The 26744-nt window shown below is 46.1% G+C and overlaps 1 protein-coding gene and 1 long non-coding RNA gene across 2 annotated transcripts in view; both read right to left on the bottom strand.

Moving 5' to 3' along the window:
* Positions 1-1707: 1707 nt before the first annotated feature.
* Positions 1708-26744, bottom strand: part of LOC135390142 (ADP-ribosylation factor-like protein 13B) — a 288978-nt gene continuing 263941 nt past the window's right edge. The window contains exons 5-7 of the mRNA XM_064620132.1: positions 16563-16771; positions 4360-4492; positions 1708-2526 (exon numbers count right to left, since the gene is read on the bottom strand). Of these exons, the coding sequence (XP_064476202.1) occupies positions 2317-2526; positions 4360-4492; positions 16563-16771 (552 nt within the window). The 3' untranslated portion in view covers positions 1708-2316. The remainder of the gene's footprint in view (positions 2527-4359; positions 4493-16562; positions 16772-26744) is intronic.
* LOC135390141 (uncharacterized) lies at positions 12476-16215 on the bottom strand. The gene is made up of 3 exons (XR_010421729.1): positions 15907-16215; positions 15600-15738; positions 12476-14958 (listed from the first exon to the last, which is right to left on the bottom strand). It is a non-coding gene; the product is annotated as an uncharacterized LOC135390141 (long non-coding RNA).

Here is a 26744-nt window from a genome sequence, read left to right as displayed (position 1 = left end):
TGTCATCCGACAATTTTCGGGTGAAACGAAAGACTTATGAAACAAGCAATTGCTGTGACACTGGGACGAGAAACAAGAATCTTTATATTTCCGCTCGCAACTGGGTCAGTGAATGATCGCGGTATTCAAACACTTGCCGAAGCTCCACAAAAGCTCGTCTTTAGCTCCTGCAGAGGGGGATGATAAAACAAGGACAAATAGGTTGTCTCAAATACCTCTCTTTGTTGGTATTATGATTCACTTTTCCAACAGTTTAGCTAAAACGACAAGTTGAAGGACCATAAGGATTTCGGGTAGATATAGGGTTTTACCCGAATTATTGAAAACTTGTTCGGAGGGGGGGGGGACTATCGTGAAAAATCGGGTTTAACCCGAAAATGAAGAACCCTAGACTCATACCCCAGCCAACCATCATCTCGAATGACATCGTTGTCTCCTCTGGTATGTTGAAAACAGGAGGTGTACTTAAAATATGCCCCGAATAATTGTCGCGAAAAAGGCAAACGTCTTCTGTTCAACAAATCAAGGGAGAGATCGATGTCATGGTTGGGGGTGGGGGGGGGGATCTATTTATTTCCACGGGAAAGGTCAACCAGAAAGGACGGTTGGTTAGGAGGTGAAGTTACCGCCATTCCGTTCAATGCATTGAGTTTGCCGTGTGTACTCCGGCAATTCGCGTAAGATTTCAGCGTTGTTGTCTGTGATGAACAAGGAGTCAAACGGCGGTATAGTTTCGGAGCCGACCGGGACGGATGCGACAGTCCCTTATTTTTAGGTCTATCACTCTAAGAAAAAAAGGTAGAATTTCCTACCCAAAGTTGCAGCAGGACAGTACTTCTACTGTTTTGTGCCAATGCACACGCGACTTCCCCCCGGCGGGTATAAACGGCGGCGTCCCTTTCCCTTGCTCCTCTCTCTCTCACGTTTGGTCTAAGAGAAAATGGTAGAATTTCCTACCCAAGCTGGTAGAACGACAGATTCTACTCTGCAGTTATACCGAAAATGTAAAACTGGTTGGAGTAGAAATGCGGTTGCAATGCAGCTCTCTTTTTCTTAGAGTGTGCTGTGACTTGATTGGCGTTGTGACTTTCGTAGCTTTATTTTTCTTTCTCTGCGAAGTTTTGCATGTCCAGGTATGTTTCAGCGAAATATTCGTGCACAGCAACGTCCGTGCTCGGAAATGTGCGAGCGACGAAATGCTGTTCCCCCCCTGGACCGATCGTTTGGTACAATATCGCGAACTAGACGCTTTTAAAGCTGTAACGCAGTTGAGAAGCCGTATTGTAAGTCGACAAGTCTTGTTAGCGCTCACAGTATGTCTCTGCATATACGAGAGAAGGTGAACGGAAGAAGTAACATGATGGGATACCTTGCTAAAGAAACTGTTGTTGCTTCATTGGGATAGTCTCCTTTCGTCGAAGATGCTTAGACCATCTGGAAATTGGAAATGCGACAAAGAACATCGGTTATACTTATTCCCGTTCTCCCGTTACTTGAAACATAATCGACGAGGGCGTTGTGTTCAATAGAGAAAGAATAAAGGCCACAGGGATGCACGATCGAGTCCTCGACCTACTTCCATAAGATGGCCGAAACGAAACGTCTGTGCTAGTGGCGCTGCGTGGAGTCAATAGTGAAAGTTATTTCCCATTTCTCAGGTGCTTAACTTGTGTCTGAACGAAGAGAAAAACAAGTGCACAATTCCAGGCCCAGGTTAACGAAAGATGATGATGAAAAAGCTTTATTTCCTGCGCTAAAGAAACGACAGAGGCGAAGAAGACGTCAGTGAAACGACAGCGGCTGCAAAGCTGGTCGACATAGCTCGTTTAACCGGGACCATCGACTGCATACCGGTCATACTGGAGGTAAAGCAGTAGGGGTTATGCTTGCTTAAACTGGTGACCTGGAGATCTTGATGTCCATCACGTGTGGCGGTCAACAGTTGCTTTGGCACGCTGTTTTTCCCTTTCCTTGCTTCTTGTCCAAGACACCTAGTTTACTCACCACTCCCAAGTTTCCTTCACCGGATCACCAGATATTCTCACTATTTTGAGGGGGGGGGGATATATTTATTAAGAAAAAAAAAGAAGGAAGGAAGAGCTATTTTGAGGGTTCACAACATAACGTCTGACGATAACGTCGTGAACCATCGTCGTCTTCTGTTCTTGCCATCAAGCGTCCTAAAATTCCAAAGCCGACAGCGGCGAACTTCTGTTGTGCTTCTATGCACAACCTCGAGCCCCAAGCCCCAGAACACGAACCGTAAGGTCCACGCACAGACACTATGATACCAGACACACGAGACAGCTGTAATCCTCAGAGGTCGACTTGAGGCATCCGTGGGCCACTGTGTTCCCCCATACTGTCGGCAATGCCGCAGCTTCTTCTGGAGGATGCAGATGCTTCTCTGTTGTCTCGTTTTTCGTCCTTCGATGTTCCCGCTGGGCTAACAAGGATTACTCGCGCTCCGTCCGGTGTATTTGTTTTTCTGCAAGTACTGACGGCGTTTGTGTCTTCAACCGATCCCTGCAAGTAAGTGAAGGAAAAAAAAAGAATCATGGTCGATTCATTGGTGGATCCGACGGAAATGCGTTAGCACTAAGACTTGAAAACCCTTTGCGAACTTTGCAACTCCCCATCACAAGGCTACACAACCCTTCAACGGCCCTGCACAAACGCTACACAACCCTTCACACGACCCTACGCAACGCTAACGCAGGACAGCGTTGGCAGTCAAATGAGGCTGTCGGGCTTACTCCGATTCAGCTTGGCGGCGCCGTCTCGCAGCCTTCTTTCGCCACCGCTTCTTCGCACAGCTTTCATAACCCATGGCGCGCCCACGCAGGCTCGTGTGAGCCTGTCACCTACCGCAGATACACTGCCGTGCTGAGTCCCGGCGCTGCGGCCTTGTGGCCGCATCGCACTCTCTACGCGCCCTTTCCTTCCGTTACCGCGCATGTGCGCCGAGCCACGGCTACAGACAATCCACGCAGCCATTTTTGCGGAGCAAGAACTATAACGCTAACGCATTAAAATATAGCAAACTTATGTGATACTGCTGTGGCATTGCAAGAGAAAAAGGGCATGCAACATGCGAAGTCGATTGAACAATATTGAAATTCATCACAAAGCGGATCACTTTTTCTATTTCTAACAACTCCTACTGAGGTTGAACTGAACTATGTTAGCACTGAAAAATTCGAGATCCACAGGTGCTGATGGTTTCAAGGTTCAACCAGTTAAACATATAGCACCTGTGTTAAGCAAACCTCTGTGTTGTCTTATTAACTCTGTGCTATCGACCAGTGTCTTCGCTGATGAACTAAAAAGAGCAAAAGTAATTATACTAAGTAAAGGAGGAGACAAAAATCATTATCGACCAATCTTTATTCTCCCCATATTAGTAAAGAGGCTGGTATCTTTCTTGCATCAGCATAACATAATCACGGAATCTCAATTCGGATTTCAGAAAGGGAAATTAACAGAAGTTGCTTTATTTGGAATAAAGTATAAAATTATGAACGCTACCTTGAACGCTACCCACTACGAAAGCTGAATTTATCTGTCTACCTTTATAGTCGTACGAACTATGGCATGCAGGCGACTGACTATTTGCTACCAAACTGTTGCAATACTATGAGCCACTTATTTACGTCTTTTCTAACATTACCTGTATACAAAAGAACACTGATGGAAGAGTTATTGAATGCAGATATACTGACCCCTGTAGAGTAATTCATTAAAAGAATGACTGGAACTATTACTAGTACAATTGTTCTGTTGATGTTAAAAGTTGTTGGTATTAATCACCAGTGCTGTTTAAACTGTCCAAAATGTATGTTGTTTTGTAGTCTATTGCTATGTTGTTAAAATCGCTGCGACTGCTTGTTGAGGACCAGGTTCCTCGTCAGGGATCTTAGTCACTTTTGTACCTGGCCCACATTTCCTTTGGAAATAAAAAATAAATGAAATGAAACATGCAGGGCACGGGAGGAGGGCTAGAGGACAATCGGCTTCCTCGAGTGTGGGAGGAGGTTCATAGCTGCGGCCTTTTTGTCACACCAAATTCAAGTAACTTGAACAATAGGGAAATTGCCCAGGGTTATTAAAGGAACATAGCAGGGATATAACAGTGTGCTATACCGTGCAACGTATGCCGCTCGATTATGCATGTGCTCTTGCCTACGTAGACTCCAAACTTGTACTCTGAATAGCCATTGATCTAATGCGAAAATCGCACGAATATGTTCTGCCAGATGCGAGAGCAGTAGGTAAGATTCTTAGAGCAGTATTCCTGACGTGTACTTCGTGTAATTCGGAAGACCTGTTCGTGGACGCTGCCACACAAGTGCGCCGTACCTCGTCCGTAATGGCCTCGTGGTCACGTATCTCCTGTGGTACACTGCCCAAGACTTCCTTTTCAATGACGTTGCCATTGCTGTCATCCCTGTGTTCGATGGTGTCTTTGTTTATTATGCCCTTCGCTCGTTCCCTGTAACAAAGCATGTGAATGTAAGTTGAATATCAACATTCAGTGTACCGGGACAATCATAAGCCTTGGGGAGGAGGCCTTCAAACAAATGAAAGGATTGTTACGTTGCAGTCATCACACTTCAGGCGTAACTGGAATGGAACTGGGACTGAATAATGATTTATCCAGTGATTGGTAGTATAGTTGAAGTTCTACTGGAACTACCTTAGGATGGTTGCAAAGTAGTTACTTGCAGCAATGTGTGGCCACCAGGACATATTTATTATGAAATGAAACAGGACACGAAATTGGACCTCCAGTCGTCCATGTTTGTAATCGGCCACGTCTAATTCTGGTTGTTTACGTCATATTTATCATATTACAGGATTACACAGTGTGTTTATTTTTATCATTTATGGATTTTTTTTATAAAAAAAGCTATGAGTGCAGCACGGATGTCGTCTTTGCAATTGAGTTATACAGCCAGGCGGATATCCTCTCGAGGAAAGGATGCAACAACAAGATAACTAATTACATAAATATTCATTAAGTAACTCTTTAATTGTGTGATTTCGAACAAAAGCGAGATAGCGGAATGAAAGACTATCCTCGTTGACAGTCATCCCACGTCTAACAAATTCTTAAACACGCACGTGCGTTAAAATATCCATCCCCAAATTTTGATACGCAAATCAGCCGAAACCGAAACCGCGGCGACCAGGAACGCAGGGAGCACATCGCTCATTTTGACGTCAGGGGGCCACGTGATTTGGCTCGATGAACATGATTTAAAGGGGCCGTAAAAAGGTACACAAGGTGCGCATTTCTTTGTGTTATATTACTGCAACTTAGGCAGTGAAAACTCCTTGCAATCACTAACGCTCAAAAACAAATGGCGCTTGCATACGGATGAAATATTCGCTGCACTCTTTCGCATTTATCTCCGCCCGATAGATCTAACTTTACGTCCCATTTTAACGTAGCGCTTTCCTCACCAATTACGACCAAGTGTTCCATGCAGAATTGGACTAGATGAACGTGAATCCTCTTCTATTCAAAATCTAAACAGTTACAGTCTCAAACTGAAAAAAAAAAGCGTTTAATTTAGGTATGATACGCGCACTACGTTTTCTGGGCAGTATCACTCAGCACACCACGAGCGCGAATGAATATCCGGGACTACAGTTCCGGAATCTTAGGGTGCGTTCCAATACCTCGCGCCCGCGAAGCCGCCTGACTAGGCAGCTGAGTAGATCCCTTTGCTTGTCACTATTGGAACAGGCTTGCCTAGCCGAGGCGCCTGTGGCGCCATCTCGTTGCTCACGCAAGAGATGCGTACGGCGCAAGCGCAGCAGGACTCTAATGCGCTAAGTTTGTAGGACATCGTGCATAAACTGTCACCTTCACAACTAAACATGAGTTGCAACTCTCTACGCAGTTTTAAAAAACATACCACTATGTGCAACTTTACATTTAAAGCCAGCAGAAACAGCGGGCACGCTGGTACCGTCAACGCGAGTCTCCATCCCGGCTGTCAGATGGTCAGACGTATAACTAGACTACATCGATGCGCACTAGGCGGTAGCCGACTGAATAGCGGACTTGGCGAGATTTGGAACGAGACTTAACATGGCGGCACTTCCGGTTAGACAGCTAGGCAGTCGACCATGGAGGTAAGAAACTAAGGAGAGGGCTATAAGATCGGAGGGCCGAGGGACCCCTCTAGCTGTCGCTCCTGGCAATACCACGCCCATCTAGTTGCCCAGTCACGTGATCCCCACATGTTTCGGCGTTATGGCGGTCTGCGCGGAGACTTGGAAGTTTAGCAAACCTCATCTTCAGGAAACCTCTTACATTCGCCGCATGATAAATCACAGCAAAAGTTGAGCAAAACAGAAGAGAAGCCAGGCAATGTCACGATGACGTACGTACGTCTTCTACCGATTTAGTGATCCATTGCTTCCACACTGAGATGATCTATCTTGTGTTTCAACGGGTGTGATAACTTCTAACTCCAAAGATCGCGTGACCATCGCGTGGCATGTGGCATCGCGTCACCTGCTCGCGTGGTAGAGTGGATAACGTTCTGGCCATATCACGTCGTGACTGCGAGGAACCCGGGTTCAAATCGCGTCATGTGATAGCAGTCTAACTGTTGACATTCGCGCCAGCCGGAGATGTTGAAGATGTCATGACGTTGAATTTCGGAACCACGGAGCGCAAAATGTAGTTTCACACAAACAAACTGAGCGCTCCGACTCACAGCTGATAATGAGGTATGTTTATTGGCTGGTAATTTGAAACGTCAAGTGGCCCCCCGATTGGACATCAAAACGCTACGTAGCCATGTGACGTATGCGTGGCGGAGAGAGGCTCGATGGTTACTAATCTTGTAGAGCAGTTATATGGGTCACTGAGCTGGCACGAGCCGAACGAAATGTATACTTGGGTATTATCATCTGCGTTCTTTCATGGGGTATCATTATTTCTGAAATAGTTGGTGGCCTGTTTACGGCCCCTTTAAGTAGGTGCCGATCGGCTGGATAGGTAAACCGCTTTCCGGCACAGATAAGCCTCCGACGGCGTAGACGATGCGCTCTTGAGACGCGCTTTTTTGGTTTCGGCTCATTTGCATACCAAAATTCAGCTATGGATACTCACGGCGCGCACTATTTCCTGGATTTTTAAAAGATCGAATAGCTTTCATTGAGGATTGCCTTCCGTTCTGCTATCTCGCTCTTGCCCCAAATTCCCTAATTAAAGAGCCAGTTAATGGATTTTATTCACTTTGTAGTTACATGCTCTCTGGCCTGGCAGTATCTAACTCATTGCCATAGAAAAGTATGAAAATAAACACCCTGTATGGCAGGATTATATCTGCCTCCCTCTGGTAACAACTGTAGATAACGACAGAGTGAGAGTAGCCTTCCCAAGCAGCACGATGTACTGAAAGCCGAGTGCAATAGGGGTAGACGATATGTGTCTTACCAATGTTCTTTAGTTTCAGGCGTCTGTTCAAGGCCTTCCACCTACCCATCCACCCCTATTGCACTCGACTTTCAGTACATTGTGCTGCTTGGGGGTGGACGGTATGTCTTATCAATATTCTTTAGTTTCACGGGTCTGTTCAAGGCCTTCCACCTACATTACATTGTACATTGTGCTGCGCAGTAGTTGGGTTGCTCCCCCAGGCTTATATCTACTTCGTTTTTCTTCATCTTTCCCTGGCATTTACTCTGCCAGCTGGATTCGACGGCTGTTTCTGTTTCAGTAGCTCACTGATACGCGAAAGTAAAAAGGGTACAGGTCCCGACAAAAGGTTACGGAACACGTGAGCGGTGTATTTTCTCCTCGGTACGACACCCTAGCGGCAAGCGGAAGCTGGCGAAATCAGGCCAGTTCACTGCCTCAGAGGGGTGGACGACTGCGCTCTTAGCGACACACAGCGGTAGTTTCGGTATGACTACTGTTGTATGTCCCCGCAAAGTGAGTTGTATTTTACTGTTGTGCTTGCCAACAACACGTGATTCACCGATTGTTGAGACAGGGAGCTCGCCGCTATCATGGTGATAACAAGGATGAATCATAGTGTCAACACTTTACGGTGTATTGCTTTTATTGGAAAGCCATGATATGTAGACAAGAGAAAGAAAGGTATCTGGTAAACAGTTGCTTTATTATGGACGACGCGTGACGAGCTGATAAACAATTGACGCTGACATTGATAATTGATTGATTGATAAACAACTGACGTGAGTCACGAGTTGTTGACGAGCACTACAGTTAAGTCCAACTCACTTCGCGGCACATACAACAGTAATCATACCGAAACCAGTCCTCCTCAGGTACCCGAGGACGGGGCTGTAGAGTATGTACCACTGCGCCCATACACCATGTTGCAAGCCCATTGGCCTAGACTGTGCGTGCGCTCCGATTGGTCGAGAACGTTTTGAAATCGCATTTTGTAGCGCGCATGTGCGTACAGCGTCTCGGCCGTTTCAGCATAGTTTCGAAATAGCATGGCCGGCATGTCGTCCTCCTGTGTTCGGTGGTGTCAATCGACAGAACAGTTTGCAGAAATATGTTCGCGGGTTTATTGGTTCGTCCTTGTGAGTCTACGCGTGTTGTGCTGTTTCTGGACACAACTGTTATCCCACGAACAATTTGTCAACTGCGGTACCGGAATGCTTCATGAGTTGGAGCGTGAAGAACAAGTTCGAGCGCCGTTGGACTTCGAGGACTGACAACAAAGACAGGATTACGTGCCACACAAGCGCTTTTCGCTTCGCTACAATGGATACACCGCAGGCAGCGAAAGAAGATGCTCATCATGAAATGGTAAGCACTCATGAGACTGGCTCGGTATTAGGAGTTGAACGGTGTGTTCGTTCTGCTTCATGTTCGAACTTTGTCCCAGTGTGTCAGCAACGCGGTGGGCTTTGTACGCACAGTGCACCCATGTATCAGATATCTTTGAATTAGTGCTTTGTATCAAATAAATCTTTATTTTACCCCAAAATCGCTTTAGTTATTTTGAATACCGAGCAACGGCGGCAGGCCTGAAATCCAGTAGAAGTCGATGGTAGCCAGGACCGACCGAAAAGCCAGCCAGACATGGAGGCTCCTGATTGGCCGACTGGTTGTGCATAATATCCACCACGTCGCAATTTCATTGGTCGTGTGCCCAGTGTTGTGTGAATTATCTCCAACTATGGGCTCTATGGGGAGCTGTTGGAGCCTGCCGAAACTACCGCTGTGTGTCGCTAAGAGCGCAGTCGTCCACCCCTCTGAGGCAGTGAACTGGCTTGATTTCGCCAGCTTCCGCTTGCCGCTAGGGTGTCGTACCGAGGAGAAAATACACCGCTTGCGTGTTCCGTAAACTTTTGTCGGGACCTGTACCAGTCTCAGGAGCAGATCATCAAGGATCGTTTAGGACATACATACGAGTAGTGCCTTGCATATAGAGCCCTGCTCGGCCAGACTTTTCCGGGCCGACCGGGCCCGGGCGCATTGAAAAATGGACCTTCATGGCCCGGACCTTCATGTTTTTATGCGGCCCGGCCAGGCCGGTGACTCAGAGAATAGAGCCCGGCTTAGTATTCTAGTATTTCGAGCTGTGACGTACGCGTTTCGAGCTCTTATCACACAAATTTATAAGTAAATTGATCTGAAGAGAAGACACGGCCACAAACATACAAGAACTGTAGGTTTACCACCACAACAGCACACGGCCAAGCGTGCATACTGGATTATCGTTACACTAACAAGTTTTTGTGGATGTATATATCACTGTTAGAAAAAAAAGGTATAAATAAGGTATAATAATGTGCTCTTATACCTCTTTTATACCTTCTGCTTCAGATATATACCTTTGGAGGGTATAGAAGAGGTATAAAGGAGGGCTAACGTACCATATTTATACCTCATCACCACGCGTTTATATCCGGTACCAGGAATATATAGATCACCACGCTATGCCTTTCACGGTATAGATGAGGCTGCTATACCTTCTGTTTCTTTATACCTTTATGGTTTTTTATACCTATACTTCCGCAACGTGCTGCATCATATCATTATTATTTTTTCTTGAGACGGTATCATCTTAGTTAAACGGATATTTAATTAAGAAACACAGACATCAGTACAGTACTATCTGAATCCACATGGTTAGTTTATGGCTGTATAATATCTGTATTGCTGAAATGTTGAATCTAGATGTCCTCACCCTTAGGGTTGCGTACCAGACGAAAGCTGCTCCACAGGTTGTCAAGTCGCCACCGGTATATCCGTATTTGTTGCTCTGTAAATGTCTATCTCGCGATACATCGTGATACACACTTGATGACTGAGCAGAGCGATCTTGCTCCTTGAAAATTTTCTTTAGTTTTTAACTCTCTTTAGTTTTAACGGTCTGGCGACGGCTCTTTGAAAGCCCCATCATCATCCCTTCATCCTCCCCCAACGCGAAATAGGGCAGTGTACCGCCTCAGCGGCGGTGAATCGCCCACCCCATTACCATCCAATGTATGTGTGTGTGTGTGTTTCCAACATGTTTGTATCCGTTTCTCTTTATATAATACATCCTTAATACGGTACTGACACTATTCCTCGATAATTAAACTTACTTATGCGCATTTCCTGACGAATGTCGGCATAGTTCACCTGAAAGGTCAGCTACGCCGATTTCCCGTTGTGTTGAAACGGCTGTGATATTCAGAACGAGCACATCCAACTGCCCCCGATACACACCTTCGTTTCTCAATTTTGTCTTCCTATTACGAAAATTAATTCATCAAAGAAACCAAAACAAGCCATGCGCGCAGCCATTTTTGTGACGTAGATGGGATAAACCTGCTCCATCTACGTAGATAGATAATCGTGCGTCTGATTGGATGGATTGGATGAAAGCTGAGGGCTGAGGCTTTCTCTGACTTCCCTGGCGTCTTCTCCCGTTTGCGAGGAAATCCAGTTATGGCCGCCGGCTACGATGAGCGTTTCGTCCGAGGTAATCCCGAGAACTATTGAACGATGGAAACAACAACCGTGAACTCACCTCAACATCATTTTCAGCGTGAAATTGTGATTATGTGCTCGAGAACTTCGCAGTTCAACCGTTCAGCTGCCATTCACATCAACCCGTTTGCTGCTTTTACTACAAGTGCAGGAATGGGAGCGATTGAGCAACAACGTGAGACTTTGTGATCGTTTGAGCACACACCTGCAGAGGACTGGTCTTCAAAGAAAGAAGGCCGTATTTCTGCCCATGCACATCGTGCGATTGCCTGGCTTGTTACACGAGATACATATATTGTGCAGCATCATAGCGCGACTGCAATGAACGACGTAGGAATGTATCGTGACCACTCGAACTGCATTCGTTGAACCATTCGTCGGTTATATAAAAGTGCTCATTAGAGTTGCCCCGCACAAAAACTGTTGGATGTAGTTTTGTAGTGTGTTGTTTATCTCGTAGAGCGCATCGCGGCATGTAGGTCGAGAGCCCTTATACATATTTTTTGCATGTTTACTTGAGTGTGCGCATTGTTCTATACCACACAGGCCATATTTCATTCATAATAGTTTCGCAAATAAACACGTACGGGTCGATCTCATATTGCTTTTGAGTTAGGCATAGTGTCTTCAAATCAGGGTATGTGTATCCTGTTTGCTGGGCCCAACAGATGTTATTAAGGGTAGTGCAACATTTCCCACTTCTTGAACCATGCTAACATTGCCAGAATAAGGAACATTACACTGTGCTGTGTATTCCACACTCAGTTGTCTCGCGACGTAAACCCCCAATTATTATATTGGGTACTCCACATGTTCACCAAGTCAGCACTTCCCATATCCTATTTTTTTAAACATGTGCTTAAAATTGCACAACTGCCACTCAAGTAACTTTGCCACCAAATTAGTCAGTGACAAAAGGTACATGTACTTTATCACAAATTTAATAACCTTAGTGGAAATGGTGGATGGTGTCCTCTGCCTGGTACGGTGCACTTCATAGCAAAATACACAATAGTCCAAATGTTTTCCTTGTCCACAAATGCCCTGTCAAAGCTGAAAGACTCTTATCAGAATGGGGAAGCGGGCTTGCTTGTCCAGAGAAACAAATATGAAACTGCAGTGCTCAACGTAAATAACTCCATGCTCAGCAACTAAGGCTGGTGATGCCGAAGACCTAATATTTCTAGGTTAAAAGGAACAAAAGAGAAAAGACCACTGCGGAATATTAATGTTGTTTCAAAAGTATAACACCACAAAATTTGTGAGAGGCAGTTGGTGTATTTAGTTATGTTGGTCGCCTCCTGCACCAATTTTTAATAAGATTCAAATGCGTTGCTACCAACCTGGACCTAAGCCTGACATATGATCTAATAATAATAATAGTATCTATCTATGACCTATATGGACCTTCACCACTAGTTTGGTCTAGGCTTCACACGTGGCTTCTAGTGAAATTCGAAGCTGCTCTGTAGAGCTGACAGGAGACTTGCAGAGTAGAGAATTTATTTATATTTTCCAAAGAACATGTAAAAAACAATGTGCTGTACCAACTGTATTCAAAGAAATACAAATATACTTTGTTTGAGCTATGTGCATATTAGCAGATTACGGGTGACCCATGACACACAATGGGCGTCAAGGGTGAGAACACAAGAATACTACCACTGCAAGCACTGTCCTGAAATTCTAAGTCACCATTTGTCAGAAAGCAATGACCACACACAGCCTAAGGATCATATTGAGCTCCTTCCATTATTCTTTTTATTGACAGCATGTTGGCTGCCATCCAGTCCATGAAAGTGACCCTTATCGTTGAAAGAACGGTTCAACAGCAAGCGAGCTGGTGATAGCGTCCATAATGGCGAGACCTGAAGAGGAGATACAAGAAGGGACATAAACACGCTATGTTGAGACATTGTGTATGTCCCTTCCTATCCCTCGTCTCAGGGTTTTTCGCTATGGACCTTCATGATGTTTCCTTCGGCAAACTTTACATATTTTTATGTAGAATTGTGAAGGTACAGCCAGGCACTGTTAGCAAATCACACAGTACTTTTCTTGAATCAAGAATCCATGGAAGGTACACAGTCATCTTCAGCATTGCACACATATATGGGACATGTTAATCACTTTGGAATGTCACAGACATGTCATGGAGGCCGGCACATGATTAGTGGTGCTGAACACACAACTATTTGTCATAGTTTAGGCATAAAAAGCAGTTTTGTCACCTGCATATTGAGGAAGATGTATCTCTACATGCTTTGCCATGACACAAATATATGAAGCAACAAATGTACCCTCTACTTTATTATGGTTATTAGTCAACACTGCCAAGAATGTGGGAACACAGTCTTGTACCACCTACACTCTTCAAAATGACATTCACACACGACACACTGTAGGTCAACGAGACTCCAGAATGATGTCCTCTCCCTCCCCATTGGCTGAGAACATTTTTCTACTACTTTGCATAATGGGAAGTTAGTACAAGAAACGTACACATTCCTTTTTTGAGCAAATCAGTATTCAGCGCGTTACCATACTGTGGTAGGCCTGCAGTGCATTACGTGGTACAGCACATACTGTAAGAAATTTCACTGTAGAACATGTCCCCCATTCTAATGACAGTCTTCTCCAGTTTTTCAAACTGACATTTCCCATAGTGCTTTATGGTATGACACAGTATTTCTAAATCTTTACTGTAGTTTACTGGTTGTAGCAGAAAAAACACACCACTGTTTCCGATCACAGGACGCACGCCATAAGTGCTATACGGAAACAGTACATGCTGCTCTCTAGCAGTTGTTAGTGTTTGGACATCGTATCGTGCATGCAGGGTAAATTCCATGGTTAAAATATCCAAACGTGAACAACTGTTAGATTACATGATGTAGAATGCTCTGTAGTACAGTAAAACCTCCAAAGTCGGACACCTCCCTACCTCGGACAACTCCCCATGATTTCATTTCACGGGCAGGCTCCCATTGAAACTACATGGGGACGAAATTCTCTATGTCGGACACCTCCCTATCTTGGAAGTAGGATAGGGTTTTCCCTGCAAAGTCAGACAAAACCCTGGCCAAATTACCTCAATGTCGGCCCATCTTTGCACCAAAAAGGCCCAAAATGAGCCAGTGGCCTTGACTTTTGCCCCTTTTTTCCCCTATTCTGGTCTCAGCATTTTGTTGTTTTAGTTTTTCAAGTCCAAAAACAAGTGCTGTCAGTCTACATTGTAATTCTTTACGTGAGCACTTGTCTTCAGTTTGTCTAGAGCCTTTGAACGAGCACTGCACCAAAGCTATGAGAAGTAGGCTGACGCTTCAGAGAAAAGTCCTTGCTGCTCGAAAAGCTCCGGATGTAATGCCATTGAGTAGAATCTGAACGGAATTGAATATAGTAAAATCAGTAATAATTATCAGTGAAGAGTGGGTATAGAGGTACCACTACCAGGCACCACCACCAGGTACCACTAAGGACCTTAAATTGAAGAAGGGGGACATTTCTCACAGCTGTGATCTCTTCCATTTTTTGTTGCCGTCATATTCTGTAACTCGGACACCTCTATACGTAGGAGACGCTTCGGCTGCACTGCGGGTGTCCAACATAGGAAGGTTTCACTGTATTTATGTTCCGTGTCATGTGACCACAAACAATATATGCTTTTGCTCATGCTGCACAGCACAGGCGAATTGAGCTGCATGTGAGGATAATAACATGAAACCCGAGGCGTGGAGGAAAAGGCATGACTTTACGGTCTCTGTGTCAGTTGTTTCATGTTGTAGTTGCGTACCAGCTGGACTGTACATGAGAATAGGTTTGATGCATTGTACACGCACCATACACATGAAGTATGTGGTGTGTTGTGATAGTAATGCCACTGCCAATTGAAGAATAATGCTCCAGGTGGATTGTTTCGGTACAATCTTGAACTATGCATACCAAGGGGTAGGGCATCTGCGTGACAGGTTTACCTGGAAGTAAGAATGTAAATGTTAGCTAAAGTCATTGAATAATTAACATTATCAATATACTGCTGCAGATCATACCAACAATAGCACACAAGATGCTCCGATATGCTATGCAGGAATGTCTCTGTACTCACAATATTAGTACAGCAGCTACAGAAAGGCATAAAACTAGTTTTTGTATACATGATACCACTTGAATGCAAGACAAGCTTCTGCTGCACCTGAGAAAAAGTATGTACTGTTGCACACATGATGATGTTTGAATGTCTCGAAAAACATAATTTATGACCGAAAGACATCAACTGGAAGATTTCGATTTACCTTAGTCAAAACTGAGAAAAAGTATGTGCTGTTGCACACATGAAACTGCTTAAACTGCCCTTGAGCGCTCTGGAAGAACACCTTATTTGTGACCAAAATACAACAGCTGAGCGAACATTGAATTTATACCTTACTCAAAATACACAAGATGTGCTGCCGTGCATATGATACGATGATACTGCTTAAATGTACTCTGAAAGCGCTGGCACCTCAGGCATGGTTGCTCTAAGCTAGCGAGCAACAGCAAGGGTATACGAACACGAGAAGTCGAGCACAAGTGGTGGAATGCACTTGATTAATCAGAAAATGAAATGTCTCAGTACCAGGTGTCACTGTTCCGTCAACAAAAACAGATGAACTTTGAAGGGGCATCTGGTTGGCACTGGTGACAGCCTTCAGATTGAAACCCAGACGGTGATAGTTGACACGTGGAGTGCAAGCTTTTCGGTGGTGCCAGAATGCCTGCGAAATCATTTAACAAATAAGGCAATTCCAAATCTGTACTGAGAATACACCCGCTGGGGCGTAATCTCAAAGGATGAAGCAGTAACTGACAGATAGCGTATCTTTCTCTTCTACGTGATGTAATTTGCACCGCATGACTGACTTGTCTAACATTACGCGTCTTACCTTTATCTGCTGCCTAGTCCTGCCCCTGCAAACTCCTGCTGCAGATAAGGTTGGCCCGGCATCCCGGACGAGACATCTTCGGCTTCTTGTGAAACAAGTTGCGCATTGCTTCCGTAACATTCGTATGAGCCAGATGAACAGATCACTGCTTTCGAAGGTGGCACCCAGTCGGAGTTGTAACCGATTGTTGCAGTCAATAGATTTCTCTTTCACCTTTCGGAAAATTGTGGTTTGAAACATTGGAACTGCATGCTGCAGTGTTCTTGCACACGGGAGCAAAACGCTCACGCATTCTCGGCACGCAGCACAGAACACGAATCACACCAGGAAGTCTGTACTGGCTCGGCAGGAGAAACTGGCCGGCTTGGCGGAAGAAACCGAGCCAAAAGTCATGCCAAGCCGGAGCGCGGGCAGACCACGAATGTGTCGTCGACACAGGGTTTGCGGGCCACAAGACGGGATGTCAGTGAAACTAAAAATTCACTTTTTCGGAAAACCGCGAGGAGTTTGGGATAACTGTTTTGCATACATAATCAGTGTTCCCTTATGAACACATCGTGTGAGCACCATTCCATTCTGTAACACTCGAAAATCGGCGTAGCTGAGCTTTAATGACGAGCATCGTCTCACAAGCACAAGGTAGCCATGTTTGTTACCTTTCCTCTCGAGCCTTCTGTACTCGTTGTAAGCGTTGTTGCCTGTCCTCTTCGTCTAGAGCAGCTTGCCTTTCCCTCTCACCACGAACTCGCTCTCCCAGCTGCACGTAATGCGTCGTGATGTGTTCCAGCAACCAGTGGAACCCACGCTCGATGCCCGGATCTCGCCTCTTTCGACCATTGGCAAAATGCTTCGCACAGCATGTTTCCTGCATTCCGTAAAAATAAAAATAAAAATCAGGGTCGATCCATTGGTGGATCCGACGCAAACGCATTGGCATTAAAACTTGAAAACCCTATGGGAACGCCCTTGCACAAGCGCTACACAACCATTCACACGACCGTACACAGCGCTAACACAAGACAGCGTCCCAGCCAAACGAGCCTTTCGGGCTTCCTTTGATTCAGCCTGGCGACGCCGTCTCGCAGCCTCAGCCTTTTTTTCCATGGAGGAAGGAAACAGAAAAGCGACCCTTCAAACTTTCTGCCATTGGGGCGGGCGTGCCAGCCTTCGCATTGCATTCTGGGATGCTCTTGTCTACCATGTGACCGCTCACGCGACCCCAAGAGCATGCGCACTAAAGCAGATGACGGGAGTAATGGTTGTCTTGCAGTTCAGATATGTGCATTGTGATGAAAGCCGCGCCAGTGCCCCACAGCTCTCGCAAAATCTGTATCAAAATGCGTGCGTGTTACTGCGCACGGAGCAATCCGTGCCTCTCTATTGGTCTGACGCCACAAGCGTATACGGATTGGTTGGCGGTATTTGAAAACGGCACTTCGCGCTTCCTCGCCTGCGTGCTGCGTATGCGTAACTCCCTCGGCGGTTTCATTTGAAATTTGAACTGCGGACGCCGTGTCGGCGGTGTCTTTCGTTGGGAGGCAAGTGCGTGCGCCGTTTACCGTCTTATCCGTGTATTATGGTGTCTTTGATCAGGGAAGGGTAACGGTAACGATAACGGGAACAGAAACGGTATATTACCGAAATTGGAGATGGTAACGATAACGGAAACGGAAACGCATACCACGGTCCTCCATTACCGGGAACAGAAACGGAAACGAATTTATCGTCCGGTATTGAATTCGGGTAATGGCTATTCCTGTTATGCGATGACATTTGAGTGACTTTTCATTTTTTTGCTTTTGTATTTCGATGACTCCATTCCCTGTAATGCTCTAAATACTACTCGAGAGCATGGAAAGAAAGCGCAAATTCGATCTCGAGGGTGCATCCCTCACTTACCACTCCATGACATCAACACATGACTATACTCCTTCATAGCGTGAGGATGCCAGCCTATGATTTTTAGTTACTTTTCTTGTACTTTTTTTCTTTTCACTGTGACCATGGCAATATTATTTACTATTCAGAGCGTCCGCTTATGAACGCGACATTGGATGAAAGTTAAGCCCGTCTTGAGCTGCTGGACTCCGAGTGATTGAAGACTGAAAACATGTTCCTACATATATATATTTTTTTTATCTTGCAACATGTGCGCATCCCAACGACGTAAAATTGCTTGTGTAGCGTGTACGCGTGACACCTAAGCTACACTTGGGGAAAGCAGGGCACTGATAGAGTCGGACAGGCTGTCCTCCCTGTGTTCGTAAAGCATGCCAGTAATCAAACTTGTACAACAATGGAGGAAATCAAATTAATCTGGAGCTGTAGCACAGCGCCGGCTTCCAAACGAACGATTCGAGATGACTCTCTCACAGACGGGGGTACGGAACAACCGATCAAGTACGTACTTACGAATGAAACGTTATTCCAGTGACAGAGCTGCTTTTTGTTAAACGACAGCCGCAACCGCGGTAAGAACATGCTAACAAAACGTTGTTTCCGCAATGGTGCTCACATTTTATGAGTAAATGACTTTGGAAGGGCATAGAAGCACGGAAAGCTGCGCGAGCAACACAGCGTTGCTAAACCGAAACTTTAGAGAGGATCACGGAGTGGACAGGAAGTAATGGCAGTTTTGACAGGAGCGACCGCCAGAGGGGTCCCACGGAAATTTATTCGAAACAGCCGCTCCTGTGTTTCCTTCCATGCTTTTTTCACCGCCACTCCCCCAGACATCTTTCATAACCCATGGCGCGCCCACGCGGACACGTCTGAACCTGTCGACCACAACAGCCACACTGCCAACACGCCGCGTCACCTGGGGTGCGAAGCTGCAAGAGAAACCTATTCTAGCGGAAAACTCACGTGACTTCCGGAGCTGGACCAATGACTGAGGACTAGCCACCCTATTTTCTTTTTTGATTATGTCGCCAATGACGTAGAATGACGTGGCGGGCGTTTCTCTCTCACTACTTTCCTTCTTTCTGCTCTGCTTCCTGTCCTCTGTTGTTGTTCCCTGTTTCTCCCTTTCGCTGTTTTTGTTTCGCGTTTGTCGGAATGCAGTGCGAGTTACAGAAAAACGACGGAGCTTCGGATGTTTTTGTCACATTAAGTATTTTATTGTGCGGTACACGTTTATGCAAGCAAGACGTACACAGCATGTCTGCGGTAAAGAAAAAAAACACGGCATTAATATTGCTCCGGAATTTGCTTGAAGAAGCCTGACGATGTCGGACTGCCTCGGGCAAGGACTGCTACGGGCGACTGGAGCTTGGTGGCTGCAAGAAGAAAATTAGTATGAGATATATAGCTATGCATGTCAAAGTTGCAATGTAAACAGAAAGAATAAAGGTGCTATTGAATACGAAAAACAAGAACCATTATGGTAGGGCTGTGAGAAGCTCGCAGCTATGGTGTGTGATGAGCGACCTAAGGACAAAAAATATATTTTATTGCGCTACTTCACAATGATATATTCTTGCTGAATATTCCCGATCGAAAACTCCATCAGAGCCAATCCTAATGGAACCATTAGGCCAGTAGGCCTATCGTAATTTCGGACATCTCCAATAAGACTAACGGTTTAACGGTTTGATGGGACTATTAAGACCTGAGGGTGTAATGGGAGCTCCACGAAAGTAAAAAAAAAGTAGAAAAGTACAATTTGTTCCTTTCTTTTTTCCGACCCCTGTCATGACAGAATTTAATTTCTCTTGCTTTAAGTCTTTCTTTTGTTTCCAAGACTTGTCAAAATATATAATGCGTGCAGCATTTCAAGAATTTAAAGTAAGTAAAATAAAACAAACGCACTCCAGAAGTGAAGGACCCAAACCTTACTTAGGATGGCAGTGTCCATTTCCTTTGATACATTGGCATGAAAGCAGAAGTGGGCGCAGACAGCACATATACTATACTTACAGCTTGTCTGTCTTCCGTGATTTGGCGAATCCGATAGCCCTGCTTGTAGCCGCGGTTAAACAGAAGGGGTGAGGTGTCTAAATCTATTTAATTTATTCACACACGCAACATTGAAGTGAGGAATGGCTTGCGGTGCTAACTAAAGATTACCACAACGTCTGAGTTTCTTACTCGTTTTGGTTTAGACATTCTGTAGATCCATCAAGAATCAATCTTCTGCAGTTCAATCGTGCGTTTTTTTTTTCTCTCTTGCAGCAGTCCATTCCATCAGAGAATTCCGTCAAGACTACGAAAATTTTTGAAACTGCCGACACGCGACATACGAAAAGCGATGTCCACCTATGAAGCTCCCAGTCGTTTTATGGATGCTCATGGTAGTCGCGCATGGCACGTGGCCTTTTATAGAAAATGCTTAAAAATTGTGCTGTTCGGTATTTCACACCTTGAAAGCGATCAAAAAACCCGTGCCTGGAAACAAACAAAAGTACGACTTAACACACAGTACAGACTGGCGAACAAGACTTTTGTTGACAGACCTGCCTCTGCAGCCAGCAACGCCCTCTTCTGCAAGGTTACTCTTTTACACCCTCAAGCCTGCCTACCCAAGCAGCACAATGTACTGAAAGTCGAGGGCAATAGGGGTGGACGGGTAGGTGGAAGGCCTTGAACAGACTCTTGAAACTAAAGAACATTGATAAGACATATACCGCCCCACCCCTATTGCACTCGACTTCCAGTACATTGTGCTGCTTGGGTAGTGCCCTTATCTTTTCGAAAGTACAGGACCTAGGAGTTGAAAACAGGAGGGGCTTTTGATAAGTATTGTGCTTTCGAAAAGGTAAAGTTACTGGGCAGGCTTGAGGGTGTAAAAGGGGTAACCTTGCAGAAAAGGGCGTTGCTGGGCCAGGTTATTTCCCAAGCAGCACAATGTACTGAAAGTCGAGTTCAATAGGGGTGGACGGGTAGGTGGAAGGCCTTGAACAAACTCGTAAAAATAAAGATCATTGATAAGACACATACCGTCCACCTCTATTGCACTCGATTTTCAGTACATTGTGCCGCTTGGGTTAAGAAGCAGGTCTGTCAATAAAAATCTTGTTCTTCTGTCTGTGATGTGTGTTGTGTCTCCTTTTGTTTGTTTTCCCGGCACGGGCTTTTATCGCTTTCAATACCTTTTATAGGCTGCGAGCGTCGCGCGATGCTCAATCTTCTTTACGCGATGGGGCGTTCGCAGCTTGAGTCTCTGAGAGCTGATCAGTTTTAGGGATGTTTTAAGGGGGTCACACACCTGATAGGCAGTTAGACACCCCTTATTAGGCCGTCAGTGGCCCTGTGGTACCATCAGGCCTTTTTGTGGGGCCATTTGGCTCACCTGTCGGGCTGTGGGACAGCATTTGTCAGACCGCTAACAGCCTTGTCGGACCACTAGGAGTTGCTAATGTGCCGACAAGCTGCTTTGATGGTCCATCAAAATATTCTAATGGACCATTAGAATTTCTGATGGAGTCTTGATGGATTTTTCGATCGACAAACTTGACTTTGGAGCTATACGTATAGAACAGCTACTAAGTCAACGCCGGATGAAACTTGTCGAGCGAAATCACCGAGAATCACATACTCACAGTAGTGCCATGACTTTAGACAGTGCGACGTGAGCGCATATCATCGTAACATGAAATGATATTGTTTCACGAAAAGAAATATAATCAACCATCGCAACTGCAAAGCGGTCGGCCACAGTGTATTCCGGCCCGGATTTACAGTGACTGTTGAGCTACTTATCCACAAAACACGAAGAGAATGCGTTGTTGCAAGGCAACAAGCAGTAACAAATGACTTACCTGGCGACAGTCTGAGCGGGTATCGGAAGAACGAGGCATTCGGGCTCTCGGATCGTTTCTACACCAAGAAGCAGAGCAGAAATGCTGCGCAGGCATATTCCCTGGCAGTGTGACTGTCCGAAGACACTGACATGATCTAGCCAGCGTTTTAAACAGGAAAAATCGAAACTCATAGAGCAACCAAACCCCTATACACAACATGGGTCATCCGAGACGGACGCCGGTTTCAGCTGGCACAGCCGCTGCGCTATCGCCTGTTTGGGCGCTCGCGAACAAATTTGAAAACGGCCAGTCATTGCTCAGAAATCGAATTCATCCTCATGGGAACCAATCAATAGGTGCTAGCCACCGGACGTCGCCATGACGTTAAATTTATGATGTTTTCTGATGTCCGATAACGTGAAACGCATGAAGCGCCTCACTTGATCCCGTAAAGGAACTCGCGCGTTTCGGGCCCTTGGCGTCGCGCTCTCCACGCGCCCTCCTTCCCTCTCTACTCACTTCGTATGCGCGCCGCGCCGTGGCCATGGGCCCGAAACTAGCCAGTTCCTTTGCCGGATAAAGTGAGGCGCTTCATGCGTTTCACGTCATCGGACGTCAGAAAACTTCATAAATTGAACGTCATGGAGACATCCGGTGGCTGGTTATTACTGATTGGTCCCTATGAGGATGAATTCGTTTTCTGAGAGATAATGATTGGCCGTTTTCACGTTTGTTCGCGAGCGCTCAAACAGGCGAAAGCGCGTCGGCTTGAACCGGCGTCCACGGAGTCGCCGGCGTCCGTTTCGGACGGCTCGTGTTGTGTAGCGGTTGGGTAGGACTGTGAGTTCTGATTTTTCCTGTTTAAAAACGCAAGCTGTATCATGTCAGTGTCCTCGAACAGTCACAGCTGCCAGGGAAGATGCCTGCGCAACATTTCTGCTCTGCTTCTTGGTGTAGAAACTATTCGAGCGTCCGAACGCCTCGTACCCGATACCCGGTCAACGACTGCCGACAGGTAAGTCATTTGTCATTGCTTGATGCCTTACAACACCGCATGCGCTTCGTGTATTGTGAATAAGTTGCTTAACAGTTACCGTAAATCGGGACCGGAATACGATGTGACCGAGACCGACAGCGTAGCTTTGCATATACGATGGTAGACTATATTTCTTTTCGTAAAACAATATAATCTAAATGTTATGATTAAATACCCGGTCACGTCGTACTGTATAAAGGTATGACGCTACTGTAAGTCTGATTCTCGGTGATTTCGCTCGTTTCATCCGACGTTGGCTTAGTAGCTGTTCTGTACGTAGCGCCAAAGCCAAGTTTATCAGGCTATTCGGCCTGAATATATCATTGTGAAGTAGCGCAATAAAAGGTATTTTTTCTACTAAGGTCGCTCATCACACCCCATGGCTGCGAGCTTCTCCCAACCCTACCACCGTTCTTATTTTTCGCGTTCAATAGCACCTTTATTCTTTCTATTTACATTGCAACTTTCACATGCATAGCTGTATATCTAATACTAATTTTTTTATTTTGCAGCCAGCACCAGTCTCCAGAGGCAGTCCGACATTATCAGGCTTCTTCAAGCAGATTCCGGAGCAATATTAATGTCATGCTGTTTTCGTTACCGCAGTCATGCTGTGTACGTCTTGCTTGCATAACCGTATGTCGCACAATACCATACTTCACTGACAAAAACAACCAAGGCTCCGTCGTATTTCTGTAACTCCCACTGCATTCCGACAAACGCGAACCACAAAAACAGTGAATGAAAAAAAAAAAAAAAGAACAACAAAAGAAGACGGGAAGCAGAGCAGAGAGGAGGAAAGTAGTGAGGGAGAAACGGATAACACGTCATTTACGTCATTCGCGACATAATAAAAAAAATAATGTGTCTAGTCCTCAGTCATTGGTCCAGCTCCGGAGGTCACGTGAGTTTTCAGCTACAATAGATTTCCACTACAGCTTCGCGCCCCTGCCGTGGCTACAGGGACAGACCGCGCCAGGGGAAGCACTGTGAGCGGGTCCCGCCGCTGCGAAGATATTGTCGCCGGTGGCATCTCCGGCTCTATGCTTTTGATTGGCTCAGGTCCCCCACGTGATCTTTCTCGATCGTGGTTGGCTCAGTCTCATTTAACCGGTGGATTCGCTCGCGTTCGTTTCCTCCGAGGCGCCCACCCGTCTGACCGTTGTGCAGCTGGCGGCCATGTGGGCAGACGGTGATGGTGATTTCATTTCGTGGATCGAGCCATAGACGAACACCGGAATGAAAGGTAAGCAGACAAACCTATTATGCATATCAGTGATCAGACGTTTAATACTGCCGCAAACACAGTGTGCATTACTGAAGTGCGCCTAGTCCCGTATAACATCACTTCCTGTCGGTCATCAGTCATGACCTGCTTGATGTGCTGTATCGCGTTACTAGTTGCGTTTTGTTCTGCTATTTGAATGTATCTGATGTGTAATACACTGGTGTGCATGAAAAGGAAAACAGCATGTATCGCGTACGCCTCCCTCACCGAATTTTTGTCATGAGTCGACACGTCGATGCGCAACGGGCCTAGGTCCGATAACATGTCTTACATAGCGTAGTCAGCCAATTAACGTTGCTTATGCTCTGCTTTTCCAAATCATTACAGTTTTCTATTTCTTTCTCTTTTTTTTTCATTCAGACATCGGCAGCTGTTCGTGGCCCTGCGATCCCCAAGCATGTAGCCTCTGTCACCTGAAAATTCTGCAGTTGTGCTAGGATGAAGCCATTACTTTCTCCCAACCGAATAGGTTCCTTTATAAAGGTTGTATAGTATGTAGTCACGCCTTCCGTTGTTCTGCAGCATTTATTCTTTATTTGTTTATTCTGCAGTATTCTGTAATCATCGTCTAGACTGACTTACACAAGAGAAGTCACACTCTAAGACAAGCTAAAACAAGTGTAATATTCCCAAAGAATCCCACAAAAGGACGCCACTAAGGGAGCCAGTGGCAATTCAAGGAGACACGGCGGCGGACACTATTGTACCGTGTCGACCACCTTCGGAGGAACTCTGTCTCTCCAAGTGTAACAAACTGGGTCTCCAAGAAAATGACTACCTGCTTGTGGAGCGACATGAGGAGAGGGTACTGAACGCGAAGGCGCCTGCTTTGAGCTACCGCTCTGCATCTGTTCTTCCACAAGACGTACCTTGCCACTGCAACGAGCAGAAGAACAAACCTGTCCCTGATCCGGTGCCCTAAACGGTAGCGGAACGGGAAAACCCGGCAAACGAGAGTCCAAAACGGATTCCAATGTCCAATTCGGACAAAGGGAGGTATTGGTAACACCCCACCGGTTTAAGCGATCACGCGTAGGTAGAACTCCCCAGGCCGCCTTCCACAAAAAGTCACAGACTTCGCGTGGGAAATTGTCGGGCCGGATATCACCCCACGATAGACCCAGGTTTCTCAAGTTATCCGACCGGGGTTCATCCAAGAGACATAGCAGTTCGCAGATACGTGATGCAGGGACCGATCGAGGATCGACCTGAGGGTCCTCAGCCTGTATGTCGCAAAAACGCTCTGCGATACGTCGATAAAACAGGGACGGGGAAGTGGCTTCAGGGTGCCTATTCCCTAGTCTGCGAGGAACTAATGCTCTGCGAAAGTGGCCCATCCAGTACAACGCAAGCGCACGCGCTGAATGCTCAGTATCGTCAAGAACACGAAGGACAGCCCGAAGGGCAAGCAGTGTACAAAAAGTAGAAATGCACGGGAGGCTCCAGCCTCCCTGGGATCGCGGCTGTTGTAGGACCGCGCGTCTAACAAGAGCTGTTCTTCCTCCCCAAAAGAAGGAGAATATCACCGAAGAAACCCTAGTGCATACAGCACGGGGCGGTATAGCAACCCGGGAAACGAACCACAGCTTACTACACAGCACATTCTTGATTAGATACGCCCGGTCCTGAAAAGGTAGGTCAAACCTACTGGCTATCGAAACCTTGCGTTCAACGTCCTGAAGCAGGGAATCCCAGTTTTCTCGTGCCACGCCCCGTTGGTCAAACACTACCCCCAGGATTCGAAGGGATAAGCACTGTTCTATACCGCCTAAGAAGTTGCCACTAAAACCAGCAACTGGCAATGCCTTACTTTTTGTATTGTTAAGCCGAGCACCGGAAACACGCGAATACTCGCCAAAAATCTGAAGTGCTTCGCACAGGCTATCACTGTCCCTGAGAAAGAGTGTAATGTCATCTGCATACGCAGATACCACCACCGAACCGCCGCAGGGGAGCGGAAACCCACGAATACGAGGGCAAGCAGCAAGCCTACGTAACAGCGGGTCTATGCACAACACGAACAGCATTGGGGATAACGGGCACCCCTGACGAACCCCACGTGTTATTGGAAACGGCTGCGCTATGTTGCTGTTAACGACGAGGTCGCTTGTCAAGCCTGAGTACAACGACCGAAGCAGCGAGATGAAGGCTACGGGAAAGCCAAACATACGCAGAACACCAAAAAGATAAAAATGCTCCACGCGGTCAAAGGCCTTGGCTTGATCAAACGAGACGACTGAACCAGGCTGGTGAGAGCTGTGGGCATATTCAATGGCATCTCGTGTCAATAGCAAGGACGAGAAGATAGTTCTGCCCAAAACTGAGCAGGTTTGAAATGGAGATACGAGGTAGGGAAGTGCATTCCTCAAACGTGTTGCGATAAGTGAAGCAAGGATCTTGTAATCACTATTCAGCAACGTAATAGGACGCCAGGATTGTGGTGAGTTGCTATCGCCACCCTTCGGAATAAGGACAATGCGACCATGCTTGAAAGAAGGCGGAAGACGGTGCTCTTGTAGGAATCTAGTGAACAATGCGACCATAGACGGCCCCAGGGCTGTCCAAAAGCATTTGTAGAACGGCACAGGCAGCCCGTCTGGGCCCGGAGCAGAAGAGACTTTTTGTTCAGCAAGGACGGCTTTAACTTCTGATAAGGTCACAGAACAACACAACGCCGATCCCAAATCATCTGGCAGTTCTGGCAACGAAGCCAGGAAACGTAACATCTCTTCGCTAACCTCGCTTTCCTGGCTTTCAGAAGAGAACAATTGTG

Source organism: Ornithodoros turicata, chromosome 3 (assembly GCF_037126465.1).
Source record: "Ornithodoros turicata isolate Travis chromosome 3, ASM3712646v1, whole genome shotgun sequence".
Classification (NCBI taxonomy): domain Eukaryota; kingdom Metazoa; phylum Arthropoda; class Arachnida; order Ixodida; family Argasidae; genus Ornithodoros; species Ornithodoros turicata.
The sequence above is the reverse complement of the archived record's forward strand: the minus strand, read 5'-3'. Positions and strand labels throughout refer to the sequence as shown.